A 19515-nucleotide genomic window follows, 5' to 3' on the forward strand; every position below is an offset into this window, starting at 1 on the left:
TTATTAATTTTTCATTTTGTGACTTTTTTTCTGTCTGCTTAGTTTTAAAATCTTTCCTTTCCCAAAGATATGTATACTATTCTGACATGTATACTATCTGTCATGTATACTATTCTGTGCTTACATAATTTACTTATATTTTCCTTCTTTATGTTCAAGTCTTTCACCCATTATGAGTTTATCTTGGTGTAGAGGCATTGATCTAAAACTAATCTTTCCAACACTGTCTTCAAATTTTCCCAGCAGTTTTTTTTTATCAAATACTGGATTTTTTGTCCTAAAACTGGGATCTTTGGGCTTATCATAGACTGTCTTGCTGAGGTCACTTACTCCAAGTCTATTCCACTGATCCTCCTTTCTGTCTCTTAGCCTATAGCATATTATTTTGATGACCACTGCTTTATAGTATAGTTTGAGATCTGGTACTGCAAGGCCACCTTCCTTTGCATTTTTTTTTCATTATTTCCCTGGATATACTTGATCTTTCCTTCTTCCAAATGAACTTTGTTATATATTTTTTCTAATTCAGTAATTGGGTAGTTCAATGGGTATGGAACTAAATAAGTAAATACATTTGGGTAGGATGGTCAATTTTATTATGTTAGCTCATTCTACCCATGAGCAGTTAATGTTTTTCCAATTGTTTAGATCTAGTTTTAATTGTGTGGAAAGTGTTTTGTAGCTGACTTCATATACTTCTTGTGTTTGTCTTGGCAGATAGATTCCTAAGTACTTTATATTATCTAGGGTGATTTTAAATGGAATTTCTCTTTCTAATTCTTGCTGCTGAAATGTGTTGGAGATTTATAGAAATGCTCATGACTTATGCTTGTTTATTTTGAATGCTGCAACTTTGCTAAAGTTCTTGATTATTTCCACCAGCTTTTTATTTGATTCCCTAGCATTCTTTAAGTAGACCATCATATCATCCACAAAGATTGATAGGTTAGTCTCCTCATTGCCAATTTTAATACCTTCAATTTCCTTTTTTTCTCTAATTGCTACTGCTAGTGTTTCTAGTACAATGTTAAATAATAGAGGTGATAATGGGCATCCTTGTTTCACTCCTGATCTGACAGGGAATTCATATAGTTTATCCCCATTACAGATGATGTTTTCTGATGGTTTTGGATTGTAACAGTTAAAAATTAGAAAACTGAGGCAGGTAGAAATTAGTTTCTCTCTGCAAGGAGTATTATATTTTTAGAGGTTTATTAAAGGTTAATGATTAAAGAAAATACAGAATAAGAAAAAACACATGCCTAGGCCAGAGGTCTAGACAAGATAACCTCACATCATGAAAGAGACGCATCTGCTCCAAAATGGAAGTCCAAAAGGAGACACAAAAGCCTTTGCAATCAGGTTAAATACCTTCTCAATCTCGGCCCACGTGAGAATTCAGTGAGATTACAAAGCATTTTGTGGAAGGGGAGCAAGGAATTGTGGGGATTTAAGTCCTGGATTTGAGTCTATTTTTACAGGATAAATACTGTTTATTATTTTTAGGGAAGACCCTTCTATTCCTATACTTTCTAGTGTTTTCAATTGGAATGAGTCTTGTATTTTGTCAAAAGCTTTTTCTGTGTCTATTAAGATATTCATGTGATTTTTGTTGGTTTGCTTGTTGATATGTCAGTCAACTATGTGGACGGTTTTCCTTCCTGGTATAAATCTCACCTGATCATAGTGAATAACCCTCATGATGACTTGCTGGACTCCTTTTGCTAGTATCCGATTTAAGATTTTTGCATCTGTGTTCTTTAAGGAGATTGGTCTATAGTTTTCTTTCTCCATTTTTTACCTGTCTGGCTTTGGAATCAGTACCATGTTTGTGTCATAAAAAGAATTTGGTAGAATTCCCTCTGCTTATTATGTCAAATAGTTTGTATAGTATTGAGATTAGCTCTTCTTTGAGTGTTTGATAGAATTCACTAGTGAATCCATCAGGGCCTGGGGATTTTTTCTTAGGGAGTTCTTTGATTGCTTGTTCAATTTCTTGCTCCAGTATGGGGTTATTTAAGAATTCTATTTCTTCTTCTGTTAATCTATACAATTTATATTTTTATAAATATTCATCTATATCACCTAGATTTGCATATTTATTGCCATATGATTGGACATAATCATTTTTAATGATTGCCTTAATTTCCTCTTCATTGGAGGTGAAGTCTTCCTTTTCATCTATGATACTGCTAATTTGGCTTTCTTCTTTCCTTTTATTTATTAGATTGATCAAGTACTTTGTCTATTTTGTTTATTTTTTTCAAAATACCAGCTTCTAGTCTTATTTATTAGTTCAATAGCACTTTCACTTTAGATTTTATTAATTTCTCCTTAATTTTTAGGATCTCTGATTTTGTTTCCTTCTGGGAATTGTTAATTTGTTAGCTCTCAAGTTTTTTGATTTGCATGTCCAATTCATTGACCTCTGCCCTCCCTAATTTGTTAACATATGAATTCAAGGATTTAAATTTTCCCCGAGTACTGCTTTGGCTCCATCACATAGATTTTGAAAGGTTGTCTCATAATTGTCGTTTTCTTCAATGAAATTATTAATTGTTTCTATGATTTCTTTTCTAACTAATCGATTTTGGAGAATCATATTATGTACTTTCCAAATAATTTTTGATTTGGCTCTCCATGTACCCTTACTGATCGTTATTTTTATTGCATTATGATCTGAAAAGGTTGCCTTTATTAGTTCTGCTTTTCTGCATTTGTTTGCCATGTTTGTATGACCTAGTACGTGGTCAATCCTTGTGAATGTACCATGTGGTACTGAAAAAAAAGGTGCATTTCTTTCTGTCCCTATTTATTTTTCTCCATATTTCTTTAATACAAATTTTTTCTAAGATTTCATTCACATCTTTTACCTCTTTCTTTTTTCTTTTTTTATTTGATTTATCTAAATTTGATAGTGGGAGATTCAGGTCTCCCACTAGTATAGTGTTACTATCTGTTTCCTCCTTCAATTCCACTAGTTTCTCCATTAGAAATTTGGAAGCTATACCATTTGGTGCATACATGGTGATTACTGATATTTCCTCTTTGTCTATACTGCCTTTTATCAGGATGTATTTATCTTCCTTATGCCTTTTAATCAGATCTATTTGTACTTTGGCTTTGTAAGATATCATGATTGCAACTCCTGCCTTCTTTCTATCAGGTGAGACCCAATAGTTTTTGCTCCAACCTTTAATTCTAACCTTGTGAGTATCTACCCACCTCAGGTGTGTTTCTTGTAGGCAACATATGGTAGGATTTTGGATTCTAATCCACTATCCTATTTGTTTTCATTTAATGGGTGAGTTCATCCCATTCACATTAAAAGTTATGATTGTCACTTGTGTATTCCCCAGCATTTTTATATCCTCTCATAGTTCTGTCCTTTTTCCTTTTGCTATATCCTTTTAAATCAGTAGTTTACTTTTAATTAATCCCCCTAATCCCCTCTCTCAAATGATTCAGTTTCTGGCCCCTCCCTTTTTGTTCCCTTCATGTTTTTGTGGGGTCTGTTAAGTTCCCTCACCCCTCTCTTTCCCTCCCTTTTTGTACCCCCTTCCCCCTATCCCCCTTAGTTTTCCCTTCTCACTTTCCCTGTATGATAAGATAGAATTCAAGATCCCAATGGATCTAGATGTTCTTCCCTCTCAGGATTGATTTCACTGAAAGTAAGGTTTAAGTATTACCTATTAGCACTTTCTTCCTCTCCTTCTTATAAGAGTAGTCTTCCCCTCCCGGTTCCATGTTTATCTTTGTGTGATAAAGATTATCCTATTTATTTTATTTCTTCAGGTATCTCTTGGTGCCATCTTTGATTCTCCCCTCCCTTCTCCTTTTTTTGCATATCATCTTATAGCCTTTAATGCCCTAATCTCTTCCTGTGAATGATTCTTCTAATTATTATAATAGTGAATATAATTTTTGAGAGTTTCAAATAACAATTTCCCATATATTAATATATATATAATTTGATCCAATTTTAGCCCTCAAAGAAGAGAGTTTGAAAAAAAAGAACATTTTCCCCCTTTCCCTCTTTTTCTTATTTACCTTTTCATGTTTCATGTGATCTTTGTATTTGGATATCAAACTTTCCACTTAGTTCTGGTCTTTTCTTTACAAATACTTGGAAATCTTCTATTTTTCTGATTACCCATACTTTCCCCTAAAAGTATATAGTCAGTTTTGATGGATAAGTGATTCTTGGTTGAAGACCCAATTCTCTTGCATTTCTGAATATCATGTTCCACCTTGTGGTCCTTTAGTGTGGAAGCTTCCAGGTCTTGTATGATCCTGATTGATGCTCCTTGGTATCTGAATTGTCTCTTTTTGGCTTCTTGTAGAATTTTCTCCCTATCTTGAAAGCTCTGGAATTTGGCAATTACATTCCTGGGAGTTGTCTTTTGAGGATTTAGTGTAGAGGGTCTTCTATGAACTTTTTCCAATGTCTATTTTGCCCCCTTATTCAAGAACATCAGGGAAGTTTCCTTGGATGATTTCTATGATGTCAAGATTTCTGTTTATTTCTTGATTTTTAGGTAGACCAGTGATTCTCAGATTGTTTCTCCTTATTTTCCTGATCTGTCATCTTCTCAGTGAGACATTTTATTTTTTCTTCTATTTTGTCAGTCTTTTGACTTTGCTTTATTAATTCTTGCTGTTTTGCAAGTTCATTGTTTCCAGTTGCCTAATTTTGTTCTTTAAAACTTGTTTTCCTTTTGGTCTATCCTGCTTTACATGGCTTCCAGCTCTTTTGCCAATTGGGAGTTCTTGTCCTTTAAACTGTTATCTTCCCTTTGAACTATTTCCCACTTTTCTTGCCAGAAGGTTTCCATCTTTTTGATAAGCTCCAATTTAAATTCTTCAAGAACTTGTGGACAATTTCCTTTTTTTGGAGGGTTTTGAATTAATTTGAATTTCTTCTTTTATTTCCTCTGTAGACTGGGTTTTTCCCTCTGTAAAAAATTTCCAGGGTCCACCCCCTCTTCTTGTTTTTTGTTTTTGTTGTTTGTTTGTTTGTTTGTTTTGGTCGAGGGAGGTTGTAGCTCCTGGGCCCAATTTGCCATCACTGTGGAGGTTTTTCCTTCCCTTTTTAGTCAAAAATCTGAGTGAAATAGGCAGGCTTGCTGTGTATGGAGTTGAGCAAGGATTTTGCCTGAGGCAAGCTCTCAAATCTCTGCACCTTCTGCTGTTTGCTGCCCTTCTCTGTGTTAGCTTCCTGTGAGTGCCCACAGTCTGTGCTCTTCAGCCTGCTGGGTTTTCAGGTGTAGCTGCTTGCAGGGGTAGATTTTTGGTGGTCTTAGTCAGCTCCCAAGGACCTAGACCTAGACCCCTTGCTCACTCTAGATGTGCCCCTTGCTCACTCGCTTATTCTGGAGAGCACTGGCTCTGACTATGGCTCTGTAGGAGGGGTGGGGAGGGTAGATCGATTTGCTTTTTTACCCCCTTATAGAGTGGAAATGCCCAAATCCCACATACCTTCATTGCTACACCCTACTGTAGAGTCCCTTCATTCTTATGAATTTGGCTTTTTTGGTCTTTTGAGGTGATCTATATTGGTGGGTGCTGAGGAGAAGAATAATCTGTGTCTAGACTGTGGCTATGTTTATCCTGAAGTCTCTAATCACATTTGTTGCTTTTAATGGACAATTCCCATCCCACCACAAACCAGCCTATGAATGAAAGACAGAGTCATTCTAAATTAATTATGAAAAGCAAGAAGCAGATTTACAATAGTTCAAAAAGTATCTGAATTGATCTATCCTAAACATAACTTTTTTTTTTCTTCACTAGTCAAAAAAACAACCTGGGAAGTACAAATGCCTTTTTATGAGGTCAGCAAAACGATGATGGAGTAACTTCCACAAATGATACTTACTTTTTAATAAATAATGCTGTAAAAAGTAGATTAAAAGCAGATGTTAGCTAGAGAACTAATCCTACATATGAATTAGGTATTGAATTTCCATACATAATTAAATTTACTCTGTCTTAAAAAATAAAAATAAAAAAATAAAAAAATCTCTGCTTGGTCACTTCTCTTAATTTTATTTTTTTTTGAGTGGAAAGAAAAATCCTTGGGTACCACTACCTAAACTAATGGATTGACCAGAAAAGTGCTGTGTCTACAAGCACTTTATTACCATGAATTATTTGCATTACTTCTCAATCCTGGATTGCTTTCATACTAATATAAGGCATCAGAGCATATTGACCAAAAAATTTAATTTTGAAATCTGAATTTATTTATTGTTTTGTCTTTTTCTCAGAGTCTCTCTGGCTCTAAATGTAAAGTAGAAAAGGAATAACCAAATAGTTATGTATTTAGACTCATTGCTATAAAATATAAATATAAAGGACTTATTTTCAGAAGCTTCTTTCAGGCTTCAGAATTCTGAGTGTTCCTGTCTGTGTTATATTGACAGTTGTATTAGTGATAAAGGTTGTACTAACTGGGATTTCTGAAGAATAAATTGCCACTTACAGCAAATGTATGAACTGGAATCAAGAAGACATCTTTGCAAGTTCAAAACCAGTCTCAAATGCTTATTAGCTGTGTGATCTTGGGCAAGTCATTTAAATCTATTTGCCACTGTTCCTCATCTGTAAAATGAGCATGAAAAAGAAATGGCCAACTACTGCAGTATCTTTGTCAAGAAACTCCAAACGGGATCAAAAAGTCATACAGGCCTGAATTACAGTAGGAATGGCAGAACAATGATATAAATTTAGAGATGGAAGGGACCTTACAACTTAGTTATTTCATTTTGCAGTTCTCCTCATTTTATAGATGAAGAAAATGATTCAGAGAAGATATGTATGTTGAAAATTATGTTTTGATAGACCCATGAATTTGAGCATATGGCTTGTGAAGACCTTTCTAAATCTAATATTCTGTCTCTATTTTTTTTTAAATGAGTCACCCAAGGCCACACAGCAAGTTAATGGCTGAAGCAGGACTAGAATGAAAATATCTTGAAAACATATTCAATTATCTTTCTCTTTGGCCCAGACCACTGAAGTGAATTATCTCAAATTTGTCAACGCAGAACTTCACTTGGCAAAGAAAATTGTTGCTTGGATTTTGCACATGTGACTTTTCTACCTGATACACATTAACTTTATTTATTTATTAAATTCTATGATCAAGTCATATTTGATTATGTAAAATAATTTCAGCATTTCATTACATGTTATTTCTCATGTTTTTCTAGTTAAAGGATCCTGGAATTTTAGTGCTAGAATGAAACTTTGAGATAAGCTACTCCAAGTCTCTTACTTTTCATCCACAAAACTGGGGCAAAGAGATAATAATTTAAGGTCATTTAACTAGTTAATGTTAGAATTAAAACTATGAACAGCTTTATGCTTTTCAAGACAGTAAAAGAAATACTTTTTTTTTTAAATAACAAAATTAATTTGTCAAATAGAATTAAAATCACTTAATTCTTAACCAATAAGGTGATTTGTCAGTAAAGAATAGTTTTTGTATGTGAAAATATTGAATAATAATTGTACAGTGTCTAACTATAGAAAGCAGTTAGCTAATTAATTAGGTCAAAAATGTAATCTCACACTTGAATAGATGACTACACTTCTAGGCCTGCCTACTTACTACTCTGTAGTAATTTAGATGAAAAATAGACCTTGTGCTCTTAGGTACCCTGATTAAAAAATATGATCATGTTTACAAGCCTTCCAGTGAGTAATTGCTGATCCTTTACTGGTATATGTAATCAAATTCACCTCTTCCTTTTTCAGAATACAAGGAAAATATCTTTTTTTTCTATGACATGAATGTTAATCAGGCTGATTTTAAGTATACTTTTTGTGTTCTCCATTTTTTCAGGGCTAATGATACTGGATTTCTTTCCTATAAAGAACATCTGCCAGTAACTCAGATAGTAATTACAGATACAGACCGACCAAACTCTGAAGCAGCTTATAAATTGGGGCCATTACTTTGCCGAGGTGATAGTAAGTACTGCCAAGAAGACTTTTTTCCTTTGTTTAGTTTTGTTGTTCTTCATGGTCATATATTGCCAACATTGTACATATAATTAGATATCTATCCTTAAGACCTCCCTATAATGTAATAAGTGCTCATCTCAAGAGAGAAAATTATAGAGTATAAATATAGAAAGCAATCTCTTTGGGGATAGTTTTGAGTTATATAATATTATTATATTCACATAATATTATAAATAAAAAATTACTTGAAATATTCATTTACATTCATTTATTCATTTAAAAATACTGTGTCTGTACTATAATAGATTCTGTGCTGCCATTCTAACTCTGCTCAGACATTGAGAAAAAGATGGATAACTCATCAATTCTAATGCGTGTGGTTATGATTCATACCAGCAAACCTGAATTATTAAATTTTACTTTCCATGAAGTCTTTGGAAATTTTGATGAAATAAATGAGACTTTCCAACTGTTAGTGCTCAAGTTGAGTTTGGAAACTAATGGTAATTTTATCAAATTAAATGAATTTATATTTCAATTTTGCATCCACAATTCTTAATACTCATAATTTTCTCTTTTATTTTGTGATATGCAACTCTGAAAAAATTTTTCCATGGTAAAGTAAATCCATATACTCATTTTTAAACTGCTTTTCAACATTTTTTCTTCTAAAATTTAAATTTATTATGAAGAAAGCTCAGAAAAATAATACTTAAATGAAGTACCTTTCTGGAAATGCTTGACTTTCAAATGACTAAAATATTGATTTTATTTATAAAAAACATAACATTTTATTAAAGTCAATTTGCTTTTTATCTATAAGTTAGTGTTTATCTGTATGAGAATATAAATCTATGTATTATTACTGTTTTGTATTTTTTCAGAGTTAGATATGGTTTGAAAAATATGGAACAGAAATGCTGTATTTATTTAATGATGAAATTATTTATCAGAAGTAGATATAATTTTGACATTATACTAAGAAAAGATCAAGCACAAATATGGATTTTATTCTGCGCTTCACTTACCAGAGAAGCATCAAGAATATGGAGAAAGAAAATATGAAAAAAATCAAGGTGCTTGGCTAAATAAATAAATGATTGCAAAATAAGGAAAACTATTTTTGGGTACATTTAAATTGTGAGATTTCCTATACTATAAAAGAAGAGTCAGTGGGTGACTTTATTATTCATCAAAAGGATGATCAGATGTCATTCATACAATCCTGAGGACAAAATCAGTGACCAATATGTTGACTTTGGCTGATAAGTAAAAGGTTTGGGATTAAAGAAGGCTATACATACAGAGATTGTTAAAAATGAGTTGCTAAGAAACTATGTAGCTTTTAAAATAGAGTCAGACTCATCTGTCAGAGATACATATGGGAGGTATTCACTTGCCTGAAGCAAAGATGTAAACTAATCTTCCTTTCAATTCTGTGTTTCTGTTACTGGCATATGGTAGCAGATAGATAGAAAGCTACTATAGCTGATGAAAATGTAATAGCTAAGCTAGTGCTTGCTCTCTGAACAGAGCATTCTCTTAATTTAGAGGGAAAAATCAAATTATTTTAATATTCTGACAGACCCAGTATGTCAAGGATATAAAATATTTAGAAGCAGAAAACAGCATATTTTATAATTTTTGAATTGGAGCCCTGCCTTAGGAACAAACCAGTCAGTGAAATCATGAGTGCTGTAAATATATTTCTTTAAATGCTATGATCACTAAGAAGCTCTGAAAAAATGGCTTATCCCTTCATTCCATTCCTCTATATCATCAAGGCTTGTCTAATGCTAGAATGCTGTAGTACTTGAACAAATTTGGCATGTCCATTTTTTTTCCATCCTTGTCACTGGACAAGTGAAGCAGGTATTAGTAGTATCTGTGACTATTGTTAATGAATGCATCTGCCAATGGAAAGTACAGAGAAGAATAGAATTTCTGTGTTAGATGTCAAGTGGGGATAAGTTAAAGTAAAATTAAGTCTGAATGGCTGAGGGGCCAAATCCACTGTGGATGGAACTGAAGAGAACACTGAAACCTAATGTCCTCTGAAAATAATGTGGCAAGATCTGAGATCTGAGGAGATACCTGGCAATTTAATCTTTGAAAATAGTGACAGTCACATTATGTAAGCAACATACAATCCCAAGCAAGAAAATGTACACAGTGAAATAAGGGGTAATAATAGAGCTGCCCCAAGAATTTTCAAATCGTTTTTTGAGATAGTGCTTTAGAGGTCACTTTTGGAGAATATAGTTCTTATCTAAATGTCATTTAAACCAATGATTTCAGTGGTTTAGGGAAAGCATAGGATAGAAATGACCCCCTTTCTATAAAATAAATGGAGTTAATAAAACATTGGATTTACCTTTCACATCTCCTAGAGTCATATATTCATGGAACTAGTATCATATATTCAGGCAGGTACAAAAGTTTAACACTAGACTTGGAGTCAGTTAGACCTGAGTACAAATCTGGCCTCATATAATTACTAGTTGTGTAATCCTGTGAAAATCACTAAACTCTGTAACATAGGGCTAATATTAGCACCCACTTCACAGAATTGTTATGAGAAATCAAGTGAGTAATGCCTTAGAACACTGCTTTACATAGTAGGCACTATATAAATATTCACAACCTTTCCTTATTTTCCCTCTATTTTGAACTCTCTTCCTGTGTACCATAAGTGAGGTTTTAATCAGAAAATGATGGAAAGTAATTACAGTTTTCCATGCCAGGATAATATTTTCCTTGCTGATACAGTAATTAGAGAATTGGTATTTCTTAAGAGAAATTAAATAGAAATTTACATCTATCAGGAAATTATGAACAGAAACCAAAATAATTTTGCTTCTTTGTATAGTATTTTAACCAGAGAGAATAATTTTATCAGTTCTTTTGGAACAGATAAGATATAAGTAATGGGATAATAGAGAAGGAGCAAATGTCTCCTAATAATAGCTAATGAAAAAGAGATTTAAAAAATGACCTAATTAATCTTTTCTTGTGCAAAACATAATCCATCTTAGATGAGAACTGAGTTCTACTGATCCTCATAACAGGTCTACTTCTTCTCAAGTAGTCATCTTTGTGTTCTTTAAAAAGAACTTTGTCTTTGTGTTCTATAAAAATAATATGACAACATCTAAGATCTAGAGAAATAACTACCACTTTAGTCTGGTAATAATGGCATAGCCAAGTAAAATAACTTGAAATTCAGAGTAGCTTAAAGAAATGTATCATAAAAGAAAGAGATAAAATATAAAAACTAGTAAGAATTTTAAAATACTCTTCAGTAAGAATAGTACTTCAGTGGTGACATTTGTAAAATGGAGATTTCATCTTCTGAAGATAGTTCATATCTAATTTCAGTGTTGTATCAAACTCCAGGGAGTAGGAAACTATCTTGACCAATGTAAATTAACAATTTATTTGTAATTAGTGATCATAGAGAGCTATGAGAAACACTGAAATGGTTATGATCTTCTCATGATTACATAATAATTACATATCAGATGCCTAACGAGCCCATGTTTTCCTGATTTCAGTGATAGTTCTCTTTGCATTCACTTCTTTCTCATGAATATAAAGTATTTCTTTTCTTACAATAAAAGTATATACAAAATATATCTTGTGAAAATATCATTCAAAAAGAATGAAACAACTTTAGTATTACAAAAGATGCATAAGAAAGAAACTTAAAAGATGAGCTCATTTCCCACTTTAGATAAAATTTAAAGATAAGGGAACTGAGACCCATAGGTGTCAAATGATATGCTCATTTGTCGCTAAGCTAGAATTCGAACATCAGCTCCTTGATTCTAAATGCAGTGCCCTTTCCTCTCTGTCACACACTTTCTTCATTGAGGAAACTCCAAATTCCCAAGCAGATTGCAGTACTTTATGTCAAAGAGAATTAATTAACCAATGGCTAACCTCTCTAATGGCAAGTCTTAGCAAGGGTAGTTGAGTGAGAATGAAATATGGCAGATCATACTGTCCTAAAGAAGAGGAAAACACAATTTTCTACCATTAATAGTAATAAATAGAAACAGAAACACTGGGCCTGAGCTTTAGAGAGGCAACTTGAGAAGAGCAAATCATCAAGTCACTGGAGCTCTTTGTAATTTAATTTCATGTTATAACCTAAAGACAGTTATGATTGAGGTCTGAAAACTTCCCCAGTAGATATATTTTCTTCCTTCTCTTTCTTGTGTCCCATATTTTTATACCTCTATGTTTAATATAAAGTTTTAATATTTTCCTTGTATAAGTTAAAATCTACTGTGATGATAGCCTTTTGTTTTCATAACTAATAGCCTGAATGAACCATTCTATAATTTCTAAATAACAAATAGATTGGGGTTTTCTTATAACATCTCTTCTAGATAAATTAGGTTCATATATACCTTCCTTATTCTGTACATTGTAACCACAAAAATGTGGGTTTCCAAGACTGTGAACTGCCAAAACTGTAAAGGTTCAGCCAAATTGTAAAGATAATTTTTAGTGTTTTGGTTTCTATTAAAAATAAGTGGTCGCCATGGGAAATATCCCAAATATGAAAATACTCAAGTAGGCTGGGTTTTATGGAGATTTTTAATTAATACAAATGAAGGAATTTAGGGAAGAGAGAGAGAGAGAGAGAGAGAGAGAGAGAGAGAGAGAGAGAGAGAGAGAGAGAGAGAGAGAGAGAGAGAGAGAGAAGAGAGAAGAGAGAAGAGAGAAAATAGTAGAAAGGGCCATTGGCCAAATGGCCTAGGCCTCAGCCTTAAGGAAAAGAAAATCAGTCTTTATCACTCACCACAAGATCATCCCAACAAGCTCCAGTACTTCACTGAAATCCTCAACTCCTGAACTGAGTTCAGAGACCCTCCTCTGAACTCCTGAACTCCTTCTGACCTCCTGAACCCTGAACTGAGTTCAGAGAGCTCCTTTTAAAGAGAATTTTCTCTTATGTCATCTTCCCTAAATTTTCACATATATCAATCACAGTAGATGTTTTTCCCCCAGGACTGCCCATTCTTAGTTCTCATCACTCTTTGGTTCTCACCTTCTCTGGTTAGATTAAATCCTCTGAGTACTTCACAACTCTTTTGTTAAGCTCACCTTTGTTAAGTTGCTTGACCTTTTAGTGATTAATTTAATCTTTACAGGTACTTAGCACCTTTTTGTATTAGATCTAAAAACAGACCTAGCTTAAGGTTCTAGCTTTACTATAAGTATGAGTTAGGGACTTTTTCATTGATCCATCAGGAGTTTACAACTTTATCTTCTTAAGAAAGATTCACAACAGTGATTCTTTCTTAATGGAGTCAATATTAGTTTAGCTTTTTTGGCTGTCTTCATGCACTTATGACTCAAAATGAAATTGGGCAACACTAAAATCTTTGAGATTTTTTTCTTATGATCTGCTATTCCTACATTCCTCATACATCTTATGTTTGTACAATATCTATTTTAAGCCCAAGAGTAAGATATAATTACTGTATCTTATTAGATTTGCTTCTATTAAGTCGTATGAAGACTTTTTTGATTCTGCTTCCTTATTCATTATTTTAGATCTCATTCCATTTTTGTCATCTGAAAATTTGTTAAATGTCATTTTGTCATTAACAAAATATTTTTTAAATATTAAAATGGTGCACTGTAGAGGAACAAACCTAGATCCATGAAAATAAGGAAGAGGAAGAGCAGGAAAACAAGAAGAAGAGTAAGGAGAAGGAAAAGGAAGAGGAAGAGGAATAAGAAGGAGGAGTAGAAAGAGGAGGAAGAGGAGGAAGGGAAAGAATGAGGTGGAGGAGGAAGACTAAAGGAGGAGAAGAAAAAGGAGGAGAGGAAGAGGAGGAGGAGACATAGAGAGGGTGGGGAGGAAGAGGAAGAGGAGGAGAAAGGGTTATAGCATTACTTTCTCAGTTTCGTCTTGATAAATATTTTGTTTTTGGATATTCACTAACTATACCTTCTAAAATACGTGTAAATTTATTTTTCTAAGAATGGAATAATTTTTCTATAAATACAGACTCAATTCTCTTCATGTTTTGTTACTCGGACAATATTAGCCTTTCTTCAGTTTGCTAAGACCAAATAGAATTTGAACTCCACTATACATGAGAAGCCTGAAAGGGAAACTGAAAGGGAAAAGTATTTAAAATAAGTATAATACCATAATTCACTATAATGACATGATTTTCAAAATTGAGAATTTAGGAAAATTAGAGTTGAACTATCTAAGCTGTAATTGTTCTTGCAATGAAAACCCACTACAAGACACTCGTGGTATCAAATTTCTAATAATTATTTTAGATTTGGAATGTTTAAATCCAAAGTTCAAGTTTGTATCAAGAAGTATTCAGGAGTACAAAGTTGAATGATAAAATATCTAGATATCCCAGAAAGTATATTTCTTGCCAGTTTTTATCAGAAAAAATCTAAGGGAGGAGATAGCTAGGTGGCTTGATGGATTGAACGGCAGGCCTGGAGATAGGAGGTCAAGGATCTAATCTGGCCCCAAATATTTCCTAGCTGTGTGACCCTGAGCAAGTCAGTTAACTCAGTTAGCTATCCTGTACTTCTGCCTTGGAACCAGTACCCAGTAATGATTTTACGATGAATGGTGAGTGTTTAAAAAAAAATCTAAGAGAGAATAAATAAATGAGAGGAGAAAAGCATGAATGTGGTGCTAAACATATTTATTATAATTTTAGAGAAGGGAAATAAAGGAAATATAGAATGAACCTGTTATTTCATTGGTATAAAAACCATACTTGTATCTCTTCACCACGTAAGGGGCCATCTCCCCTATATTTGTGTGTAGTTTCTTGGAAAGCTTTTTATATCACTGAGAAATTAAATGACCTGCTCAGTAATATCTGAAGAATGTATCAGAAGTTTCAAGGCCACATTTCTGACCATCACTCTATAATTCTTTTCAAATTGCAAAAAAATATAATATAATGAGATATTCTAACTTTTAGGAGATAATAATTGTGAAGTACATAGCATAGTTCCTGGCACATAGTAAGAAGACATAATAATGATGACAAGCAGCATAGAATGGACCTTTTACTATGTTAATGGCCCTAGGAAATAATAGGTCTTTAAAATTCATTATTGGTTAATTTAATTTTGTATGCCATGATGTGAAAATAATATACAAAGTAATTAATTCCCCCTTAGACTTACTTTCTGCTTTAATTATTTAATGATATTAATATATGACATAGATAGGTGTTATTAGCACTGTCTTCCATTTATTCAGTTTTTTTTTCTGAGTACTAACCTCAGTTGTTTCTAAACTGCTGAAGGAGAACACACTCTGTCAACATGTAGCTATAAGACATTTAAAATTTTAACAATATTATTAAATTCATTATTTAAAATTTTTGCACACTTTGCATTTTTATAACCCGGGGGAAAGTTCTGTTCATTTATTCTGTCTGCTTTAGTTTCCTTGTCAAAAAATGATGGAGTCAACTAAATGCCCTCTAAGGGATCTTCTAGTCCTAAATATAAGGTCTTTAAACCATTTTTTTTTCTTTATTTGTTTGGCTGATCCTTTCAGTGGAGTGGGAGACAATTAAATACTTTGCTTCAGAAGTTCTTTTCTAGCTATTTTAGGGATGTAGGTTTCTTAAAGGAGTAGGAGTAATCAAGAATAGCAGTAATAAAATAAAGGACTTGTTTCAACATGAATTTGAAACCAGAGTATACATGTATAATCCAAATGGAATGAATGTACATTTATTTATTAGCTATTAATACAGTATCTAAATATTTATGTGCAAACTCAGAAGCAAATATAAGAATAAAACATTCATGAATATATCTTCCTCTGAGATAGCTCATGAACTATTTTTGTCATAGAGAAAGATTTTATTTAGCTTTATTATGAGAGGGCTGACCATTTTCTATATATCATGCCGGGCTTATTTTAAGTGTCTGTTGTTAAAAAAAAAATGTCTACAAATGACTTCATTCTTTTTAGCCATTGATTTTCAAATTAAGCAATAATTTCTATTTTGAATTTTATTACTGTTACTATTATGCTTATATTTAATGTTACTTCATATAAAGAAATTCTGTTAAAATTATTTTTAATGAGATACTGCTGTTATAAGAATCAGTGTATTTATGCTCTGAAAAAAATTGACTAAATCATTCCTCAATACATTAGGGATTTGTGATTTCATCAATTTTAGTTTTCCCTTAGTTTTCATATATCATGCAACCCCTTTACTCCAGGGTAGTTGATCTTTGAAAATTGCTGTGACAAAAATAAAATACTTTATTCTCTAGCCAGTCCATTGATGAACATTTTAAAGTCTTATTGATACATATAATAATAAACTTTAAAAATTTTCTGCTTTGAAAATTTTTTACTTGTTTATATCCTTTAATGTTCAAAAGTCTCATTGTTCAAAAGTATTTTTAGACTATACTCAGTGCCTGCATTTCCCTCATATTTCCTAACCCTCTAGTCCAAATTTCAAAATTAAAATAGACATTTTGAACATTCTTTGAAACCTTAGAAGTAAATGATCTTTTCTTCTCTATATATTTTGACATGGATAATAATGTATATTTTATAAAGCATTGTCATAACCAAAATGATCATTTTCCTTTAGGTATAAAATTGTATTCATCTAGATTTTCATTCTTTTATATGCATAATAATTTGAGTGTCCATTATTTTCTACTATGAAATATTATAGTCCTAAAATCCAAAAATGTGAAATTTAGCTTTCAAAAAAGTGGGTTTTAAAATTTTTTATTCTCCAAGTTTCTTTCAAAATCTAAAATATGACTTTCCAATGAAATGAAAATAGTATAACATCAATTATATAAATTATAAATCATAAATCACATAAAGTATTAGATGAAAAATGATATAGAAATGAGATTTTCTTTCTTTGAGCAAAACAAAAAAGAAATTTCCTCTTTTCTTTCTCTAATTCTGTTTTGAGCAGCTGGATGCATGATTTGGCCTACATTAGCCATTGAGCATTTATTGAATACCAACTACATGACTGGAAGCTATGGGTCATAATGGATAGAGTGGTTGGCCTGGAGACAGGAAGACCTGAGTTCATGTCTGGTCTTAGACACTTACTAACTATGGGATTCTGAGCAAGTTACTTTTCACCCTGTTTGTGTGTTTTCTCCTCTATAAAATGAATGGAAAGGGAAATAGCAAACTACTCCAGTATGTTTCCTAAGAAAACTCCAAATAGGATCACAAAGAGTCAGACACTAACTGAAATGAATGAACAACAATATGTGTCAGGCACTGTCTTAAGTACTGGGCACACAAAGAGAGGAAAAAGGCAAAACTGTGCTTTTTAGGGGCTCACAGTCTAATGGAAGAGATAGCGAGATGTAGCATCCCAGATATATTATCATCTCGATAGTATTATTGATGTATTGCTATTGTAACCTATGTGCTCATGTACCAGACTCATGGTCAGGTTACTTCTTCATTATTGTATTTCCAAAACTTCAGTCCAAAGGACAAAAGAATTATTGAGCAGGACATTAACTGCCACAGGGTCCTAGCTACCTCCTTGTTAGTCCACATTCCATAGCAGGTCACATGTTTGATTAACTTCCTCCTCTATGATTATATGGTTGTCAATTGAGCCAATGTTAAATCCTATGCCATGTCGCATGTTCATTAGCTACCTCCCACTCCACATTCCTGGATTCTCCAATAAAAGATTGGGAACACATGCCATCAACTTTCTCAGCACCACCATCAGAGGAGCATGCATGTATTTCCCAATTCTCCTTCTTAGGTGTCCACCCACAAGTATATTAATTAATGTGCAGGATCAGAAATACTTTCAAGATGGTAATATACCTGGGATGCTACACAAGCAAACACATATGTACAAAGAAACGACATGCTGAACAAGTGGGAAATAATTAGCAGAGGAAAAAATTGAGAGCTACAATATTGAGAAAGGTTTCCTTTAGGAAATGGAATTTTGAATGAGTCTTGACATCAGGAGCATGAGGCAAGAAGGAAAACTATTACAGGCATGAGAGAAAGCCAAAGACTATACCTAGAATCAAGAGATCAAGTGTCTTGTTCATCAAAGAGCAAGGAGGCCATTGACACTGGTTTGCAGAATACATGGGGAAGTATGAAATATAAGAAAACTACAAAGTTTGGGGAGGGAAGACAGGTTATAACTTTGAAAGACTTTGATCCTGGAGGTAATAGGGAGACACTGGAGTTTATTAAGTGTAGTTGCAAAAAGACCTGAACTTTAGGAGAAAAAACATTATGGTGGATGAATGGAGGATGGAGGAGTAATAGAGACTTGATGTAGGCACAAACAGCAGCTAGCTGTTTTAGGAGCTAGAACATGAGGTGATAAGTGCCTATGCCAGGGCAGTGGCAATATCAGAGGAGAAAATGGAGCACTTTTGAGTCATGTTTTATTTCACGGATGTCAACAGATTGACCGTGGTGGAAGGTGAGGAAGTAAGGAGTCAAGGATGGATCCTGAGAAGATGGAAGGATAGTGATGCTGTTAATAGTAAAGGGGGTGGGGGTTGGAAGGGATTAGTATTTGGGGAAATGATAATGAATTCAGTTTTGGATATATTGAATGTCCAAATTTAAGATTTCTACTGGATATCCTGTTCAAGATGTCTGAAATGCAGTTGGAAAATGTAAGACTTGTGATCAGGATAATATAGGGCTGAATAAGTAGATTTCAGAATCATCAACACAGTGATGAAATTTAAATCCACGAGAGCTGATGAGATCAAGTGAAGTTGTATAGAGGGATAAGAGAAGTTGTGACAGAACAGAGCTTTCTTGGATTCATATAATTATTGATCATAACCTGGATGAGAATCTGGTAAAGGACAGAAGAGGAGCAGTCAGATATGAAGGAAGAGAAACAAGAAAGAGTGAGGTCACAAAAACCTAGAAAGAAGAGAGAATTAAGGAGAAGAGGGTTAACTGGCAAAGGCTATAGAGATGTTAAGAAGAATGAAGAGAAAGAGAAGACCATTGGATTTGTTAGGAGATAATTAGTAATTTTGGAGAGCACTGTTATATCCTATCTGTATTAATAGATCACTATGACTATAATATTTTTTCTGCAAGTAACCTAGTATTTTATAATATTTGTCATCTGCTAACAACTGCAACCATATTATATAACATTTGGAACAGGAAAACTTGAGTTTCAGTGTGAGCTCTGATATTTACTAGCTGTTTGACTCATAGCAAATCATTGAAATTCAGCCCATATCAGTTTCTTCTTCTATAAAATGAGGATAATAATATCATCCATTTCCCAGAATTGGTATGAGGATAAAAAAAAGTAATACTTGTAAAAGTCCTTTGCAAACCTGAAAGTGCTATGTAAAATATTATATATAAATTATAATTTATTACATAAAATTTCATTATTCTGATTCTATCCTGAATTTAAGATCATTAATATGTGAGGCAGGGCTGAAACCTACCATATTTGTACTATAAAAGAAAAGTTTACTAAACAAGTAGTTTAAACAAGA

At 33.0% G+C, this 19515-nt stretch overlaps 1 protein-coding gene across 2 annotated transcripts in view; it reads left to right on the plus strand.

Annotated features, from left to right (window-relative positions):
- Positions 1–19515, plus strand: part of CNTNAP4 (contactin associated protein family member 4) — a 677206-nt gene that overhangs the window by 600781 nt on the left and 56910 nt on the right. For both annotated transcript variants that reach the window (XM_007497949.3, XM_007497950.3), the window contains exon 15: positions 7850–7977. In XM_007497949.3, the coding sequence (XP_007498011.1) occupies positions 7850–7977 (128 nt within the window). The remainder of the gene's footprint in view (positions 1–7849; positions 7978–19515) is intronic.

The sequence above is a fragment of the Monodelphis domestica genome, chromosome 7, assembly GCF_027887165.1.
Source record: "Monodelphis domestica isolate mMonDom1 chromosome 7, mMonDom1.pri, whole genome shotgun sequence".
Classification (NCBI taxonomy): domain Eukaryota; kingdom Metazoa; phylum Chordata; class Mammalia; order Didelphimorphia; family Didelphidae; genus Monodelphis; species Monodelphis domestica.